Source organism: Tenebrio molitor, chromosome 8 (genome assembly GCF_963966145.1).
Source record: "Tenebrio molitor chromosome 8, icTenMoli1.1, whole genome shotgun sequence".
Taxonomy (NCBI): Eukaryota; Metazoa; Arthropoda; class Insecta; order Coleoptera; family Tenebrionidae; genus Tenebrio; species Tenebrio molitor.
The window spans coordinates 18485178-18501158 of record NC_091053.1 but is presented as its reverse complement, the minus strand read 5'-3'; the positions used below and the strand labels follow the sequence as shown (position 1 = coordinate 18501158).

The following is a 15981-nucleotide window of genomic DNA, read 5'->3' as shown; positions in this document are numbered from 1 at the left end:
GTGGTCCTCCTACCTAATTATAATAAGGATGCGATGTTTTTTATTTTATATGGTTTTCATGATCCATCGTTAAATAAATCAGTAATACCTTCTTCAGTTGTTAATTCACGTCTGGAATATGGTCACTTTATTGCAAGAATTGCATCCGAATTTATTAATCCATCTCTTTGCTAAAAATGATATATATTTGTCAATAAACATGGCACAACTTTTAACATTGATTGACACCTGTCAAAATTTACAGAGTATACAACACACATTCCTCGAAACTGGAATTTTATTTTACTCCACTGGAGCCTTAAGCCACCGTTGTATAGGTAATTGAAAGACCTCACATGACCTCTTTTGCTATTTCAAATTTCAAGGTCGACAATACATAGAATTACCATCTTTACGGATTCCTGGTTCAGTATTAATCTATTGCTATTGGATTTATTTGCTGATGTGGCGGTCTTTGAAAGTGGCACTTAACAGGTCAATTATTTTGAAATACAGGGTGTTTTTGAAATGTGTGCAGGAATTTTAACCACGAGCTACTGGCTTCATCTAAAACTCGGAAAAAATATTTTAAAAATTCTAAGTCAAAAAATAAAATGACATTTATTTTTTGAGCTACAATTTTTTTAATTGCTTTTAGTCTTCTACGTTGTCAAACAACCTCGTTGATTAAATTTCGGCACATTTTAAAAATACACCCTTTATATCATATTTTATAAAACGTACACCAAGAACCTAGATCTTATAGTTTCCATCCCACATATACAAAAGCATAAATTCTCACAAAAAATACCAATTGAGATACATATTTTATCCAAGAAATTCTTTTTTGCTTTTTGATTACATCGGTCCGCGAATTTAATGACCAGATTGCCTTCGACCTCCAGTTCCAAGAAAACTGGTTTATCACTGACGGCGCCTGCAACCATGATGGTGTCCTGATTTTGGAAGAATTGTGCATGGCTAAACCTAATACATAAATATCAGTGTGTTGCAATTTGATTGTTGTTAGTGTTTCTGTTCTGTTACTTGTTTTTAATTAATTTGCTGAGGTATGTCGTGTTTTTTTATTACAGTGACATTCACCCACTCATTTTACAACTTCCGATACTTTCTAATTAAAAATAAAAATTAAGTTGTACTTACTAATAAAAAAAAAGGTGCATGATTCTTGAACTAATTAATGTAAGTAATAACATACTGGGTGTACGCTCTAACTAACCTAGTTTTCGCGCTGTATAATACCTCTGCAGTACTGTAATGTAAATCACTATTACCTAGTAAAATACAATAGTTTTTTTACATCAAAATAACAATTGAGTAAGTTCCTCCTGATTTGCAGTCAATTTAGAATTACTCAATGGTGCAATCGCAAATCCTAGACTTCTACGAAAATAAAAATGTCTTTATCACTGGTGGTACCGGTTTCTTGGGGAAGGTTCTAATTGAGAAGCTGTTGCGAAGCACCAACGCAGCCACTCTGTATATTTTGATAAGACACAATAAAAACCATGACGCATCGACCAGACTGGAAAGGATGCTTAATTGCGAGGCAAGTACTCCCTCATCAAAAATATTTTCAAAATATTATCTCTCTCAGCTATTCGACGAACTACGGAAGAAACGTCCAGACTACAGAAGACGTATCATCGCAATCGCTGGCGACTCTGCCAAGGACAATCTCGGTTTGACACCAGAAGACCAAGAAGAGTTGATTTCGAAAGTCAACATCGTTTTTCACGTGGCTGCTACAGTACATTTTAATGAAAACCTTAAAGTGGCTTATGAGGTCAACGTTCAGGGGACCAAGAGATTGTTAGATTTGAGCAAAAGATTTCAACATTTAAGGCTATTGTTGATTTTGGTAAAAGGGGTCACCACAAATCTTTCTAGTCGATTGTTCATGTTTCTACAGCGTATGCCAACTGGCAGGACGAGGTCGTCGATGAAAGCTTTTGCGAACGTTCCTTCCACTACAAACAAGTGGAATCTATGTTGCAAAAGCTTTCAATAGAAGAGGCCCTTCGATTAACTCCGATGTAAGAGATTCTGACAAGTGAATGAATCCATGTTCTTGATGGACCAAATCTTTTTTTTTGCAGCATTTTAAAGAAATGGGACTCCACTTACGCTTTCACCAAAGCTATGGCTGAAGTTTTAGTCAAAGAAAACTCAAATGGATTACCGATTGGAATTTTTCGACCATCTGGGAGTGAGTGTTCTCTTCATTTGTCCCCTTACACTGTAACTCACCAAGACAATTTTTAGTTGTTCCTTCTTACAAAGAACCCGTCAACAACTGGATCGATTCTTTTGGTGCTCTGGGTCTTCTGGCATTTGTGTCTTTGGGAATAGCTCGGGTTGTCCCAAGCAGATTGGGTCCCATCGTCGACTTGGTTCCTGTTGATTTAGTGGCATCGGCGTTGATAGCAACTGCTTGGGACATACCAACCAAAGACGGAATTCCTATTTACAATTACGTCTCATCCATCGACAATCCCATCACCTTCCAAGATTTTATCGCATCCTTTAAGACACAGCTGCCACGTTAAGTCACCTAAAGTCATAACCCAATTTACCACTTTTTCCAAAATTCAGCACCACTACCTCCCAGCACTTCTGGTTGATTTGTTATATGTGATGACGTTGAGAAAGCCGAAGATGTTGCCCACAATTAGAAAGTTTGACAGTTTGGTGGAAATAGCAGCTCTGACTTTGGACAAAAATTGACAGTTTGCGAATAACAATGTGAAGAGTTTGTGGAATAAAATGAACGAAGACGATAGAAAATTGTTTCCGTGTGATGTCAGCATAGTTGATTGGAATCATCACTTTGACAATTTCGTGAAGGGAGTGAGAGTTTACTTATTTAAGGATCCGCTAAGTACCTTACCAGAAGCGAAGATTAGAATGCAAAGGTAAGTAAAATAAAAACAATTATGTACTCTAAAGACCAGCGCAGGTAACTGGCTGATAGTGAGACACAATCTACAATTTCTCTCTATTCTAAAGACAAACCAAGGACTTATTCACAAATATTTGATCTTTTTTTCAGACTTGAAAAGGCACACGATGCACTACAGTTGCTACTTTACTTCATTTTGGAAAACGTAGGATGGACTTTGTTACCAAAATTGTAGTTTTAATAAAATTGTTATCGGAAATTGATTCTGAAGGTAACAGATAAGAGTAGAATACTAAAGAATTTACTGTAAACTGGATAAGAAATATAAATTATTCTGTTTGATTTAACCCTCCACCACCCGGGCACGGCAATTTTGCCGGAGTACATACACTATTACGGATATTACTATCAAGTAATAGTGCAGTGCTTATCAACATAATTACCGGCGTCTCGCCTCCACATTTTGACTTTGTTGTGTTTTATTATGTTCTGTGTCAATGTTAAGGAACTTCCTCACGATGTGACATGAGTATAATAATACACCTTTTTGAATTTCAACTACCAATGTGTTATCTAAATCCAGAATTTTTAAATTTTTAAGAAGAGATTGCGGTACTATTCCCGTTGCTGAAATTACAAGTGGTAAAATCGAAATTTTTTCTAAACACCAAAGATTTCTCATAGCAACGGAGAGCTCTAAATATTTATTAATTTTTGTGCTATATGTCTGTGTTATATTATGTGAATTTGGAACAGCTATATCTAAAAGATATGCTTGCTTTTGTTGTTTATTTAAAATTATAATGTCTGGTCTGTTATGCTTAATTGAATGTTAGTTAAAACTGTTCTATCAAAATATAACTTGTAACTGTCATTTTCCAAACAACTTTCTGGTGTATAACTATAATGTGGTTGTGTATTCTTTAATAAATTGAATTTAACAGCTAAATTCATGTGTATAATTTTAGCGAGTATATCGTGACGTTTTTTATATTCGCTTTGAGCCAAAACGGTGCAAGAAGAAATGATGTGTTCAATTGTTTCCCCTTCAGTTCCGCAAATCCTACATTTATCAATTATCGATTGTAAACCGCATATGTGTTTTTTATAATTTCTTGTATTTATAACACGATCTTGTATTGCAAATATAAAATCCTCAGTCTCAGGATGAATATTTGATTTTTTAAGCCATGCATGAGAAGCTTGAATATTAATTTCTGGTTGTTCTAGTTCTTTAAAATATCTCCCATGTAAAGACTTTTGTTTTATATTTGCTATAGTGTAAGGTATATTTGGCTCAACAATATCTGAAATTATATGATCACTTAAATTTAAAGGTGTGTAACCTTTATTCGCTGAAACCAAAGCATTAAAAAAAGTGTTATCACGAGCTCTATTGAGAAAATAATTTTTTAGTGAAGCAATTTGATTGTGTTGTAGAATTTCTAGATTTGAAAAACCCCTACCACCATTTTCGCGTGGTAAATTAAATCTTTCAATAGCAGATTTGGGGTGATGTTTACAAAATTTTGTAAAGAGAACTCTAGTTTGAATATTTATATTCTGTAAATTAGTTTTGGACCATTTTATAACACCAAAAGAATAGGTCAACAATGGAACAGCATATGTATTAACTGCTTTAATTAAATTATTACCGTTTAATTTTGATTTTAAAATAGATTTAATTCTTAAATAAAATTGTTTTTCTAAATTTTCTTTTATAATTGAATGTTGAATATGATTTGATTGATTAATACCTAAATATTTATAAAATTCTCCTTTATTTAAATTTTTAATGATTTCTCCTTCTTTAGTTATACAGAGTATCCCAGAACACGCGGATCAAATTTACAGTGCGTTTTCCTTGGTGATAACTGAAAGCAATAGCGTTTAAAAAAAAGGACAGGGTATAATCGATTTTTTGTAATGAATAATTAAAGTTGACCAATCAGGAGGACGCGGTTAATTTGAATTTCACGTAAATTTAACCAAAGGTTTGAATTGCCTAGCAACATAGTTCTAGTAAGAATGGTATGGAATTTCAAGTAAATGTTTGGGCAACTGTGAAGATTTTGACAACGTCAAGTTATAATTTGATTCGAAATTGTCAAACTTCGTATTGAAATCATGTATACAGCTGCAGAGTATGCCGAAATGCTCATAATTTATGGAGAGTGCCGGCGCAATGCACGTGAGGATGCAAGGGAATATGCAATACCTACCTACGTTTTTCACGACGTTTGCCATATCCAAATTATAACGTATTTCTACGGTTGGTGTACCGTGCTCGAGACACTGGGTCCTTGGTGCCTACCTGACAAGAAAATGGAGGTCCCCCGCGAGAAGTTAGAACGCCAGAGACTGAAGATGCTGTTCTTCAGCCCTTTGATGACGACGGTAGAAGAAGTAGGTATATTTGAAGAACTATATTTACCACGAACCTGTAAATATTTTAGAAGAACTAGGTAAATGACCAAATTCACGAAACACTGGCTACTGTTATTCCTAATATGCTTAGACTGGCAAGGGAAAATTTAATAAAACGAGCTCGCCTATTCCTTCAGATGAAAGGTGGTCATTTTGAACACTTGTTATAAATTATTCTTTTTATTTTGCATGTTTCTTATTTCATTTGTTGCATTCTACATCGTTTAGTTATAAAATTTGATCTTAAATTTTTACTAATAATGATGCTAAAATAAATAGGTTAGTTTAATCCAGTTTTGTCTTCTTTCTTTCAGAACTGTCACTATGCTTGATCTGTTGTTCAAAACCTACGTGTAACTCCAGCTTTTTTGCAATGTCAAAAATGTTCCTAAAAGTCTTTTCTTTTATTTCGACGATGACGAGTCCCGCTCGTGTAGCTGCGCTAATACGTTGCAGATGCAGAGTGTATGCACAGGAGTCAGGATAAATTTCTTGTGATTCCGATTCACTTCACAGGCCCTACATATTTCGCTTTTTACTAAGATTTTTAAGGTAGTAATATGTATTACTCACTTGACGCTACGTCGCCATTTTACCTTCCTTCAACAAAGGTTCAATTCATCATATCCCTCCCGTCAATTTCCCATACCCCTCAAGGTTTCAATTGCTCTGGAAATTTTCACTCATAACAAACCATATTTCATTCATTGCCGGAAGAAGAAACTTCTTGCGTTCCCTGATTTAGATTCTATACATTTGTTCACCTGCCTTTGGCGCAATTATCCCATTTTTGGTTATTTCAAAAGTAGCTGTCACTTTTGACGTCTGTTTCGACAAGTTGACCAGATAAATATTGAAAATATTTTTATTATTCATCGAATTATACGTTGCTTGGCAATTGAGGGAAGGTACTCAATTTTCTCATAAAGGGAAAATTAGATCGAGCTCTATTGGTCAATTTGATTAATTCATAACTAAAAAGCTGTTGCACCCTGAATATTTTTCTAAACGTTTTTTACCTTCATTACCATCAAGGAATATACAGTTTCAATTTGATCCGCGAGTTCTGGGACACCTCTATATTCTAAATTTTCGTAATGACCGCGACATGTTGATTGCGTTTTACACTTATCAATACCAAAACTTTTGCCAATATCATTTGAGAAATTTTCAGTAATTGTTTGTAAAGATAAAATGTGATTCTTTTTAGATGCATAAAGTTTTATGTCATCCATATGAAGAAGGTGATTTAATTTGGATAGTGTGGTATTATTAAGTCTAATATTGAAACGATATCCAGTGCTATTTAATAGATTTGTCAACCATAAAGAACTTAAAGAATCTCCTTGATAAATTCCCCGTTTAATTTAAATAGGCTCGGATTTTAATTTAGTATTGTTTATTGATAAATTTAAAGTAGTTCTCCAAAATGTCATTACATGGGATAAAAAGTTAATCAAATCCAAATTAATTTTATAAGTTTTAAGAATTTTAATTAACCATGAATGTGGTACTGAATCATAGGTTTTTTTGTAGTCTATGAATGCAGTATAAATATTTCTATTATTGTTTCTAGCTTGTTCCATTATTACCGTATCTATTATGAGTTGTTCTTTACAACCAAAACACTCCTTAACACAACCTTTTTGTTCTTCATTAAGTATATTTAATTTTTGACAAAGATAGTAAATTATTACTTTAATGCAAGATGTCATAATTTTATAAATTGTAGGCAGACATGTGATTGGCCTATATTTTGATGGATTTTTAGTATCGGAATCTTTTGGTTTCAGATATGTTATACCATGGGCCAAAAACTCTGGAAATTTGTTAGGTTCCCTAATAAATCCGTTAAAGTGATCAAGTAAGCATTTATGAATACAAGTAAATTTTTTTAACCAAAAGTTATGAATTTGGTCACCTCCAGGGGATTTCCAATTATGTGAACTATTAATATTTTTAACTAAAATTTCAAGGCTAATTTGAATATGATGTGGATTATTACAATCTGGTATCTCATTTTCTAAATGAGGAATCCATTCTGCCTGATTATTAAAGTGAACTTCATTTGACCATATGTTTGACCAGAATTTTTTAATTTCATTTATATTGGGTATACCATTGTTATTTTGAGTTTTATTATCTGCTAAATTTTTGTAAAACAACTTCTCATTATTTCTAAATAGTTGGTTTTCAAATTTCCGTTGTTTATTGTTTTTATATCTTTTTAGTCGTTTAGAATAAATATTTAATTTCTGTAATAAAGTGTCTTTAATTTCTATTGATGTTTTATTATATTCCTTATATTTATAAACAATGTATTCTGTTTTTGTTTAAAATCGATTGAATACAATTATTTAGATGATTAGAATTTATACCCTTAAGATATTGAATTATTCTACCTAAATCTCGTGTGATATTATTAATGCGTTTATTTAGTCTTCGTTCCCATTTTAATTATTTCATAATTAAATATTAAACCTTCAGTTTTTGAAAACACGTAAATAAACAATAAAAGTGAAATGAATGTTTTTATGAAAGAACAAGAAAGTGGTTAAGACTGCAAAACCACCAAATGAAGTATAATAATGAGACACAGACATCTTTATGATGATGAAAAATAATTTTCTCATCAATTTTTGAAAATCAATTTTTTGCGCTCTTCGACAACATGCTTGCGTGTAGCTAGTTTTTCAATTCTTTTCGTCTACGGGCGCAACAGACGTTCTCGAAGACATACGACGTGTTACGACGTACTCAATGTTTTACGGCGTTGGTGTGTGGAAATTTGGTGGTTATAGATGCTAGACGAAGCCACTAGAGTATAGCAGCAAAAGTGTCTTATCTCTTCTAACATTACGTTTAGAGTAAAGTATATTTCTGCTAGTTCATCATTTGACCAGTAGAAACTCTACATTGACAAAAGATATGAAACCTTGGATAGCTTAGGAAAAAAAAAGATTTTGTGTATTAAAATAATATAATAAGTTATCCTCTTTTATAAAATACAATTCTTCCATTGAGGTTTTGTAGTTTCCTGTAGTTACTTCTGAGAAATGCATTGTCTTCATTGTAAATATGTGTTAACTGTTGTAACTACGAAATCAATAAATTAAAACCGACTTGATAACTAGAAATGACTTAATACTTACTTGGGACACTGATAAATACGACGGGACAGAAAATAATGTCCAAATCACAACTTCATTACAGTTTGGTGTTGTCAATGACCCTCTATAACGATAAAATGTTTGGGTATTTATTGGTAAAAAATCGTAAATAGCTATCGGTTTTTCCAATTTGATAGGTTGCTTTCTGTTAAAAGCAACTAGTGGTATACTTTTAAGCAAGTTGTTAAAAGCTACATTAGGCTTTTCTGATATCTAAAACGTAAATAATTAAAATATGTAATAATTTAAACAAATATTGATATTCAGTATATTTATCATTATGGTTATTGTTTAAGAATTATTTATGCTTAGTAAATTAATCTTTAGGGGCGAGCTGGAAGCTTTGTGGGACGAGCGAGTCTCCATAATCCAGTGAGTCGAGTAAAGATTAATTTACTAAGCGAGTTGCATACAAACTTTTATTTCCATTTTCAACCGTTTTTTAATTGCTCTTGTTAGAAAAAGATGGTATTATGTAATCCGTTCCCACAGGAAAAAATTCTCAAATTTGACAGTGTCGAGCAAAAAAATATATTGAACAGCAGATCAGCGTCAAACACGACACATGTTAGAAATGTGCGCTTTCTCTTTTCTTTCTTTTGAACGCGTGGCCGAGTACAGCTAGTAATAAATAAAACTTACATCATAAAATGAAGAGAACACAGCGATCCCATCCATAAAGTTCAAAGCATTTTCAAAGCTCTGATACTTTTTGGCGTAATGAACAAAGTGGCCCTCCAAAGGATATCTTTTTTACAATAATAAAAACTCTTAATTCACATTTACCTGTAACCGTTCACAATGTGTTCAGCACCCCAATGGAAATGAAAAGCTTTCAAAACATATTCTGTTGATAGTCCACCTCCAGAAACTGTTGGACTCGCGGTACCACTTAAAAAATTAATTTCAACTGGAATGTGATAGATTATAAATTGCACACATCTCAAAATTACTTACTGGTGTGTCCTGTATTGGTGATAGTTGCATTGTGCTTTTGATAATAACTCGGACTGAAATACAAATTTCCAAAATATGTATCGATTGCTTTATTCGTGCTAAGAGCAATGGGAGATTGACGAATCCCGTTGCAACTACTGGGCCAAGAACCTGAAACAATCTGCTTAATAAGGGCAAACAAGAGTGGTACCATCGCCATAGAAGAGTCTATTTTAAAACAGAAACCTGTACTAAAGGGTGTTTTTTAAAATTTGGCGTCGAAGTAGGCGTTGGAGAGTCGATTGAGATCGCATCACTCGTGTAAAAGCGTAAGATTTAAACAGCTGATCCGTGATCCGTAACCTGTATAGTGCGTTCACAATCGACACTTTTAAACAAATTTAAAAAAACACCCGTTATACTCGGCACGGCGACTCACTGGAGTAATAAACTAGCGTGATCTTCACGTGATTTTTGGGGGATGGTTTCCCATTGGGTAAAGGGCGCGCGTTAAGAAGCATAGTACAGCTCAATGCACTCAGCCGAAATTTCCATCCATTCTAAAAGTAGTAACATTTAAATTTTCCGTACAAAACTGAAATTTGGCGAGGCAATGTAAATCAGGCTTTTCATGACGTCGCTACCAACTATCACGTGAACACGTCGTGACTACTCCACTGGTTCGCTGCGCCAACTATAGTACATTTACAAAGAGAAGACGGGGAATATATTTTTTTTCTGATAATAAACACTTGTGAAAAGATAAATAAAGACTGATAAGTGATAACACAGAAAAAAAAAATTACATTTCTTTTAACCTAAGAACTTACCTTGATCTGTGTAGGACCATTCAATGGAGTTATCTAAATAATTTAAACAAATAAAAATTTAATTGGAACTGTTTAATTAAACTAAAATTAAATAATAGTCGATTATATCATTAATAGTAGAAGTGAGTCTTTTTGTGGTAAGCCCAGAGATTGGAGACCGAGACGAAGTCGAGGGCGCAAACAGGGTGAAGCACAAAAAGACATTCTGCATACTCTGATTTATTCTTACCTTTGGGAGTCACTATCATGAGTCCAGACCCTAGAAAATTATTCAAAAGAAAATGTAATTAGTATCTTAACAGTATGAAGTTGATAATTAACATTAAATATAAATACAAACACAATTTCAAAGATGAATAAATAAGTATGTTAAAATAAAAAAGAAATTCAAACTTACCAAAAGAGTAGAAAATAGAGATAAAATAATCCATCGATTTAAATCAATGAATACAGTTATAAGCAAATCCCAAAATTAAACACAAACGTCATAAAAAAAATTGTTTAAAGAATAAATAACACTTCTGTTCTGTAAAACGCAAATTTAAGTGGTAGTGGTAGTAGTCTGCAAGTGTTAAATTTAGGTTACTATGGAAAACGATAACAATGTGTCCATCGTTTCGTTACATATACCTATTATGTAGGTATATGTGTGTGTTGTTTTACACGTAAAATTGTTTAGTGAATGCATCAGTCTTATCAAGCCTTGTCACGTTCTGTGACATAAAAATGTTTCTAACATCGTAGTGTGCTATGGAAATTTATTACCTACAATATCTATTTCGGTATCTATCTTATTTAAAAAACAAGGATGTGTCGTAAAGACGCACGATAGAAGTGAAACTTTTGTATTACAGGGAAACATTGTAATTATTCATCAATCACTTTTAAATAGCATATTCACAACAAAATTGTATATTTTAATGTAGAAAGTAAATTATAAACAACGATAACACTAAAGAATATCCATATGCGTAACTCATTGTTCATTTTTAAGCCTCCAAATTAAAAGAGAAGACATTATCGATAAATGCCGTGAGTGTGACAAAGACAGAAGTATACACAATTTTAAGGGATGTTTGTATCGTGTCAAACAGATGAACTTACATTTAAGTGAGATGGAAATATTGGCGCAACCGTTGTGCGAGACACTGCTCCCACTCGACCCGACAGTGTTTACCCCCACCACTTTTCACACAAAAAGGTTGTCCTGTACGAAGTAGATTTTGATTGCTGCCGATTAATTAACTCCATAATGGGCCATTTGAATGGATATATGAAAAATTCGTATACCCACTACAAGGGATTAATTAAGAATTGTAAAATGAAAAAGATAGATGTATTTTTAATGTTTTGGGAAAAAATATATAGACACATTTCGTTGGATCCACCCTGTCAAATTGCAGTACACAACCGCAAAGTGACAAGTGCGAGCTGTCAAATAGCAACTTTAAAATCCAGAAGAGGGAACAAATCTACTACAACTCAACAACGATGTTAGAAACATATACATTATAAATGATCATAACATCGTAGTTAGCGTAGAAAACCAAAGAAATTTTTGATGTGCCGCTAGCGTCGTAGCCTGAGAGAGACTAGTATCGCAGATAGGTGGCGGTACGGTAGTTTTGACCGTCGGAAATCTATCAACTGTCATGGTCATGTAGGAATGTATGAATGTAAAGCGGCACACCTAAAACCAGTCAACTACGATGTTATAATCCTTTATAATAACCCTGTACAATATGATTAGCAAATGAGATAAGAGGTGACAGAACATACAATCTCTGAAGACGTGCGGCATAACTTGTCAATTTTGACAGTTACGTGAATTTTATTAATGACAATCCAACTCGAAAATTTTTAACCAATCAAATTGCAGCATTTTTCAAATTTGGACCAATCAAATTGATTTATAGTGAAAAAACACCGAGCAGAGTGAAAAAACAACTAGCTGAGTGAAAAATCAACTAGTGGTTTTTCAGCGAAAAAATTTATGTCAAAATGAAAAGTCAAATTTATTAGGTCAACTCGATAAAAATTTTCTCGGTGGATTGTCATGTCGAATACAATTCGTGGTCTAATTTTTTCTTCAAAATTTGTCATTTAGGACATTCTTAGCTTTTGCTTTTGGAAAATTACACTCGTCTCCTTCGTCGACTCGTGTAATTTTCGTTGCATAAGCTACTCATGTCTTAAATGACAAATTTTGTTGGGAAAAATTAGACCACTTATTGTGTTATACAGGGTGTTTCTGAAATAAGTACATTAATTTTAACTGGTAATAGAACTCATCAAAAGGAACAACTTTTCTCTCTGCCATTTTGGCGAAAAACGTTGCGTAGTGGCTTAAAAAAATAGGAAAGATTTTCCTTAAACCGTTCATATTTCCAAAACTAAGCTACCTAAAAACGTGAAACAACCAGATTCTTACGAAGTGGATTTTTTGCTATACGGGTAGATTTATTTGAATTTCGATTTCGGCGTTAAAACACGTTTTCTGGATGAAAATTGATGTTTTTTTCATATTAGCGCTGATCTCAATTAGCCATTGCAGTATTTAGTGGCGTAGCGTTATTTTAGTGAAAAACATGGTTTTTCGGCAAAATGGTAGATAGAAAAGTTGTTCCTTTTGACGAGTTCTATTACCAGTTAAAATTAATGTACTTATTTCTGTTACACGTTGTATATGAAAAAAATTATTTTCTGTCGAGAACGCAAAACATTCATGACAGAATTCCATTTTCGAAATTGGAACAAAGAAAATTATGACTAGATTTACCTACCACACACGTTACTTACGCCACATGTTTTCGAAAGTTGTGTTTTCCATGGCTGCCCTTACCTCTTTTTTTGTTGATCATATTGTAATAACTTTGTTGAATTATATCACCAACAGAATGGGCAGGCCGAATCCTTAGACACAGCACTTAGGTAGATACATACTTAATTTTCAGCATACCTACTTATTTTTCTTATGTTAAGAGTCTGATTGCACTGCAATCTAATACCTAATACAAGTATTAGCTACACTTGCTGAAATTAATTAACCATATACGAAACAACAGACTACCCACTAACCTTTAAGACTGATTAAACAAAAATTTACTGCGTAACCTACGAAACAAAACTGGACGTTGATAACGTTCTCCCTGAACAACTTCGTTAAAATGCAAATTGTTTGCTATTCTGATTGTGTTGTGGTAAAAAACATTGAATGTTTAAACTTGAAATGTATTGGAAAATTAAGAAGTATCAATAGAGAAAATTCAAAGAAATATAAATTCAATAATTATAATGTGTCTGTTTCTTGTGCTACCTAAATCTAATTTAATATAGTAATTAAACTGTACAGTCGCGAGCAATAAATTTTGGCGTCAATGTCATCCTTTGACGCAATTGAAAATGCTCCATTGTAAAACGGTCGTAAATGTCATAACCTATCATCATGTTGTATGACATTAATTATAATTTTTTTCAAATTTTTTTGGCACTTTGTTGACATGGACATGATCGAACAGGATTTTTTTTTAAATTTTGTGACAATCTATCCAAATTGTATCTAACTATTGTACGTTTTGTTTAACTATCGTGCGATCCAAAATAAAAAGAATTAGACAGGCTATAATTAAGATTATAAAGTTGGCAACAATGTTAAAATAGGGTTCAAATGTTTCTTATAAAGGTACCGGGTTATTCTAAATGATTGTAGTCGAAGTAGGCCATCCCCATGTTATTATATTTTTGCCGCTTTCATGTGAACTGTCAGTTTTGTCGCTGTCACTGTCATTTATTAGGTGAAAAGTGCGGTGATGAGAATTTTATTTATTTTTGTTAAATTGATGACTGAATCCAGAAATATTGAGTTGTTTTGCACTCAATTTAACTCCCGTGTGTGAACAGTGTGTACTCACTTATTCACATTATTTTGATGTTTTTTATATGGAGCGGCAACCATAAATTTAACATTCAGTTTTTACGCCTACTTGGACTACAATCATTTAGAATACCCCTGTATAATATAATACAGTGTGGAATAAAATGATTTACATCTAGTTATCTTTGCATTACCCTTGTATTCCAAATGTGATTTATTGCGAAGGGATGATATGAATGCAAAGTAAAGATTGAAATTAAAAAGGAGCTAACAAAAGCAAGTCACAGCTAGTGTTGAAGGTGGCCACCAACGTTTGTTAATTCAATTTAGTAAATTGTAACAATTGTCAATTCGATTGATGACATTTATTGACAGAACTAATAGTTCGGCACTTCAAAAAAAAAGTAGAGCGGTATAGGAAAATTTACATGTGCAAAAATTCCAAAGGTAACTAGATGTAAATCATTTTATTCCACACCGTATAATGTTTCTTATTGTACCGTGAGATTATTTAAATTTATAATTAAAGTAGGCGATTTTTTTCTACGATTGCGTATCAAAGCAATTGATGCGCTGTATAAATTAGACTCAATTAGAGGTTATGTAAATATTTTGTTTATGTTTCTCATGTTCAATCATTTTACTTTAAAAGAAATTTAACTGATCTCAGATAGATCAATGGATAAAACCGTTAGTTTGTCAAATTTCGCAATGACATATGACATTAAATTAGAGATGAAAAATCAGAATTGCTAACTATAGGATGTTAATTTTGTTCTAATTCCATTTATTTTTTATTGTAGTGTAGTTTTTCGCAACATAAATAAAATATAAATAAAAAATTATATTGACATAAATAAAATTGTTTCACTTTGGTTTGTTTTGTTTCTTTATTAAATGTAGTTAGATTTAAATCGTTCCATAGGCGGTTAAGCAAATCTTTAGTAAATTTAGATTAATTTTTAAAACCCTTATATATTTAGAAAAGTTAAAATAATGCACTTTCTTCTGTTACATCCTGTATATTGTGTTTTATATCAAATCATAATTTTAAAACTCTTTTTATTTCATTGTGGAATTATTTTAAGAAAGAAAAGCAAAGAAAAATACATACCTATTGCTGCACATAGAAAAATTAAAATTAGGAACATTTTATGATCACAAAAAAAAAATTTCAAAATCGAAATTAATATTTTTTAACAATTACAATTTATGTATTAGAGATTGAGTCAAATAGTTTTAATTGTAGTTACATTAAGAATACGAGCATTCTTTGCAACACATGATTTATAGATACACTTTATACAACTGTCAAGGATTCTAAACAACTTCAATAAAAATATATATGCAATGGTTGCGACAGTATAATAAGCAATTATTTTTCCAAATTGGTTAGCATTTCCATATGCGTGTGTTGATGCGTGATGATTATCATTTTCGGGTTATTATTGGTATTTATATAAAATTGAACTCCTTTGTAAGTAGCTTATATAACAGTTATTATTTGATCGTATCGATACACTACAAAATTACAGTTTGTCACACTTACATTTACTTCAAGCTCAAATTTCGGCGACAATATTTTGAATAAATTACTAAATATAAATGAAATACAGGGTTATTATAAATCTTTACTTAGGTCAACTAGATGTTATAGTAGTATATTAAAGAACGAGTTTTGTAAGGGTTGATTTGGCGCACGAGTCCCAAGTGTAGAAAACGAGCCGAGGGGAGTTTTCTATGGGACGAGTGCGCCAATGCCCTTATAAAACGAGTTTTTTTATGTTATTTTTTAGAATTGGCACCCTTGTTTTAATTTTTAAATAAAAAAATTAAATTTTT

At 32.4% G+C, this 15981-nt stretch overlaps 2 protein-coding genes and 1 long non-coding RNA gene across 4 annotated transcripts; 1 reads left to right on the top strand and 2 right to left on the bottom strand.

The window, feature by feature from the left end:
- The first annotated feature begins 636 nt into the window (after positions 1–636).
- Positions 637–3259, top strand: LOC138136724 (fatty acyl-CoA reductase wat-like). The gene is made up of 7 exons (XM_069056005.1): positions 637–1049; positions 1340–1549; positions 1598–1844; positions 1889–2036; positions 2100–2209; positions 2266–2915; positions 3053–3259. Exons 2-6 carry the CDS (start codon positions 1358–1360, stop codon positions 2547–2549), a joined length of 981 nt encoding a protein of 326 aa, XP_068912106.1. The 5' UTR covers positions 637–1049; positions 1340–1357; the 3' UTR covers positions 2550–2915; positions 3053–3259.
- Positions 3260–5500: 2241 nt separating this feature from the next.
- On the bottom strand, positions 5501–6400 carry LOC138136957 (uncharacterized). The gene is made up of 2 exons (XR_011161519.1): positions 5903–6400; positions 5501–5848 (listed from the first exon to the last, which is right to left on the bottom strand). It is a non-coding gene; the product is annotated as an uncharacterized lncRNA (long non-coding RNA).
- A 1871-nt stretch (positions 6401–8271) lies between these two features.
- On the bottom strand, positions 8272–15461 carry LOC138136380 (carbonic anhydrase 6-like). 2 transcript variants are annotated; one of them, XM_069055555.1, is made up of 8 exons: positions 15254–15461; positions 10495–10524; positions 10266–10298; positions 9457–9606; positions 9286–9409; positions 9142–9247; positions 8482–8712; positions 8272–8425 (listed from the first exon to the last, which is right to left on the bottom strand). In XM_069055555.1, the coding sequence occupies exons 1-8, from the start codon at positions 15288–15290 to the stop codon at positions 8318–8320; spliced, it is 819 nt and encodes a 272-aa protein (XP_068911656.1). In that variant the 5' UTR covers positions 15291–15461; the 3' UTR covers positions 8272–8317. The 2 variants fall into 2 exon arrangements, with proteins under 2 accessions (XP_068911656.1, XP_068911658.1); XM_069055557.1 differs by lacking the exon at positions 15254–15461 and adding an exon at positions 10663–11474.
- Positions 15462–15981: the final 520 nt, after the last annotated feature.

What these genes read in the sequence shown, in the direction of transcription:
- LOC138136724 (XM_069056005.1), top strand. Translation starts at nt 1,358, where the DNA reads ATGGTGCAATCGCAAATCCTAGACTTCTACGAAAATAAAAATGTCTTT. An exon ending in GCCCTTCGATTAACTCCGAT is followed by an intron (nt 2,037 to 2,099) that starts GTAAGAGATTCT and finishes TTTTTTTTGCAG; the next exon opens with CATTTTAAAGAAATGGGACT. An exon ending in AATTTTTCGACCATCTGGGA is followed by an intron (nt 2,210 to 2,265) that starts GTGAGTGTTCTC and finishes GACAATTTTTAG; the next exon opens with TTGTTCCTTCTTACAAAGAA.
- LOC138136380 (XM_069055555.1), bottom strand. Translation starts at nt 15,290, where the DNA reads ATGTTCCTAATTTTAATTTTTCTATGTGCAGCAATAG. An exon ending in ATGGTCCTACACAGATCAAG is followed by an intron (nt 9,607 to 10,265) that starts GTAAGTTCTTAG and finishes AGATTGTTTCAG; the next exon opens with GTTCTTGGCCCAGTAGTTGC. An exon ending in CGTATTTATCAGTGTCCCAA is followed by an intron (nt 8,426 to 8,481) that starts GTAAGTATTAAG and finishes TTGATTTCGTAG; the next exon opens with TTACAACAGTTAACACATAT.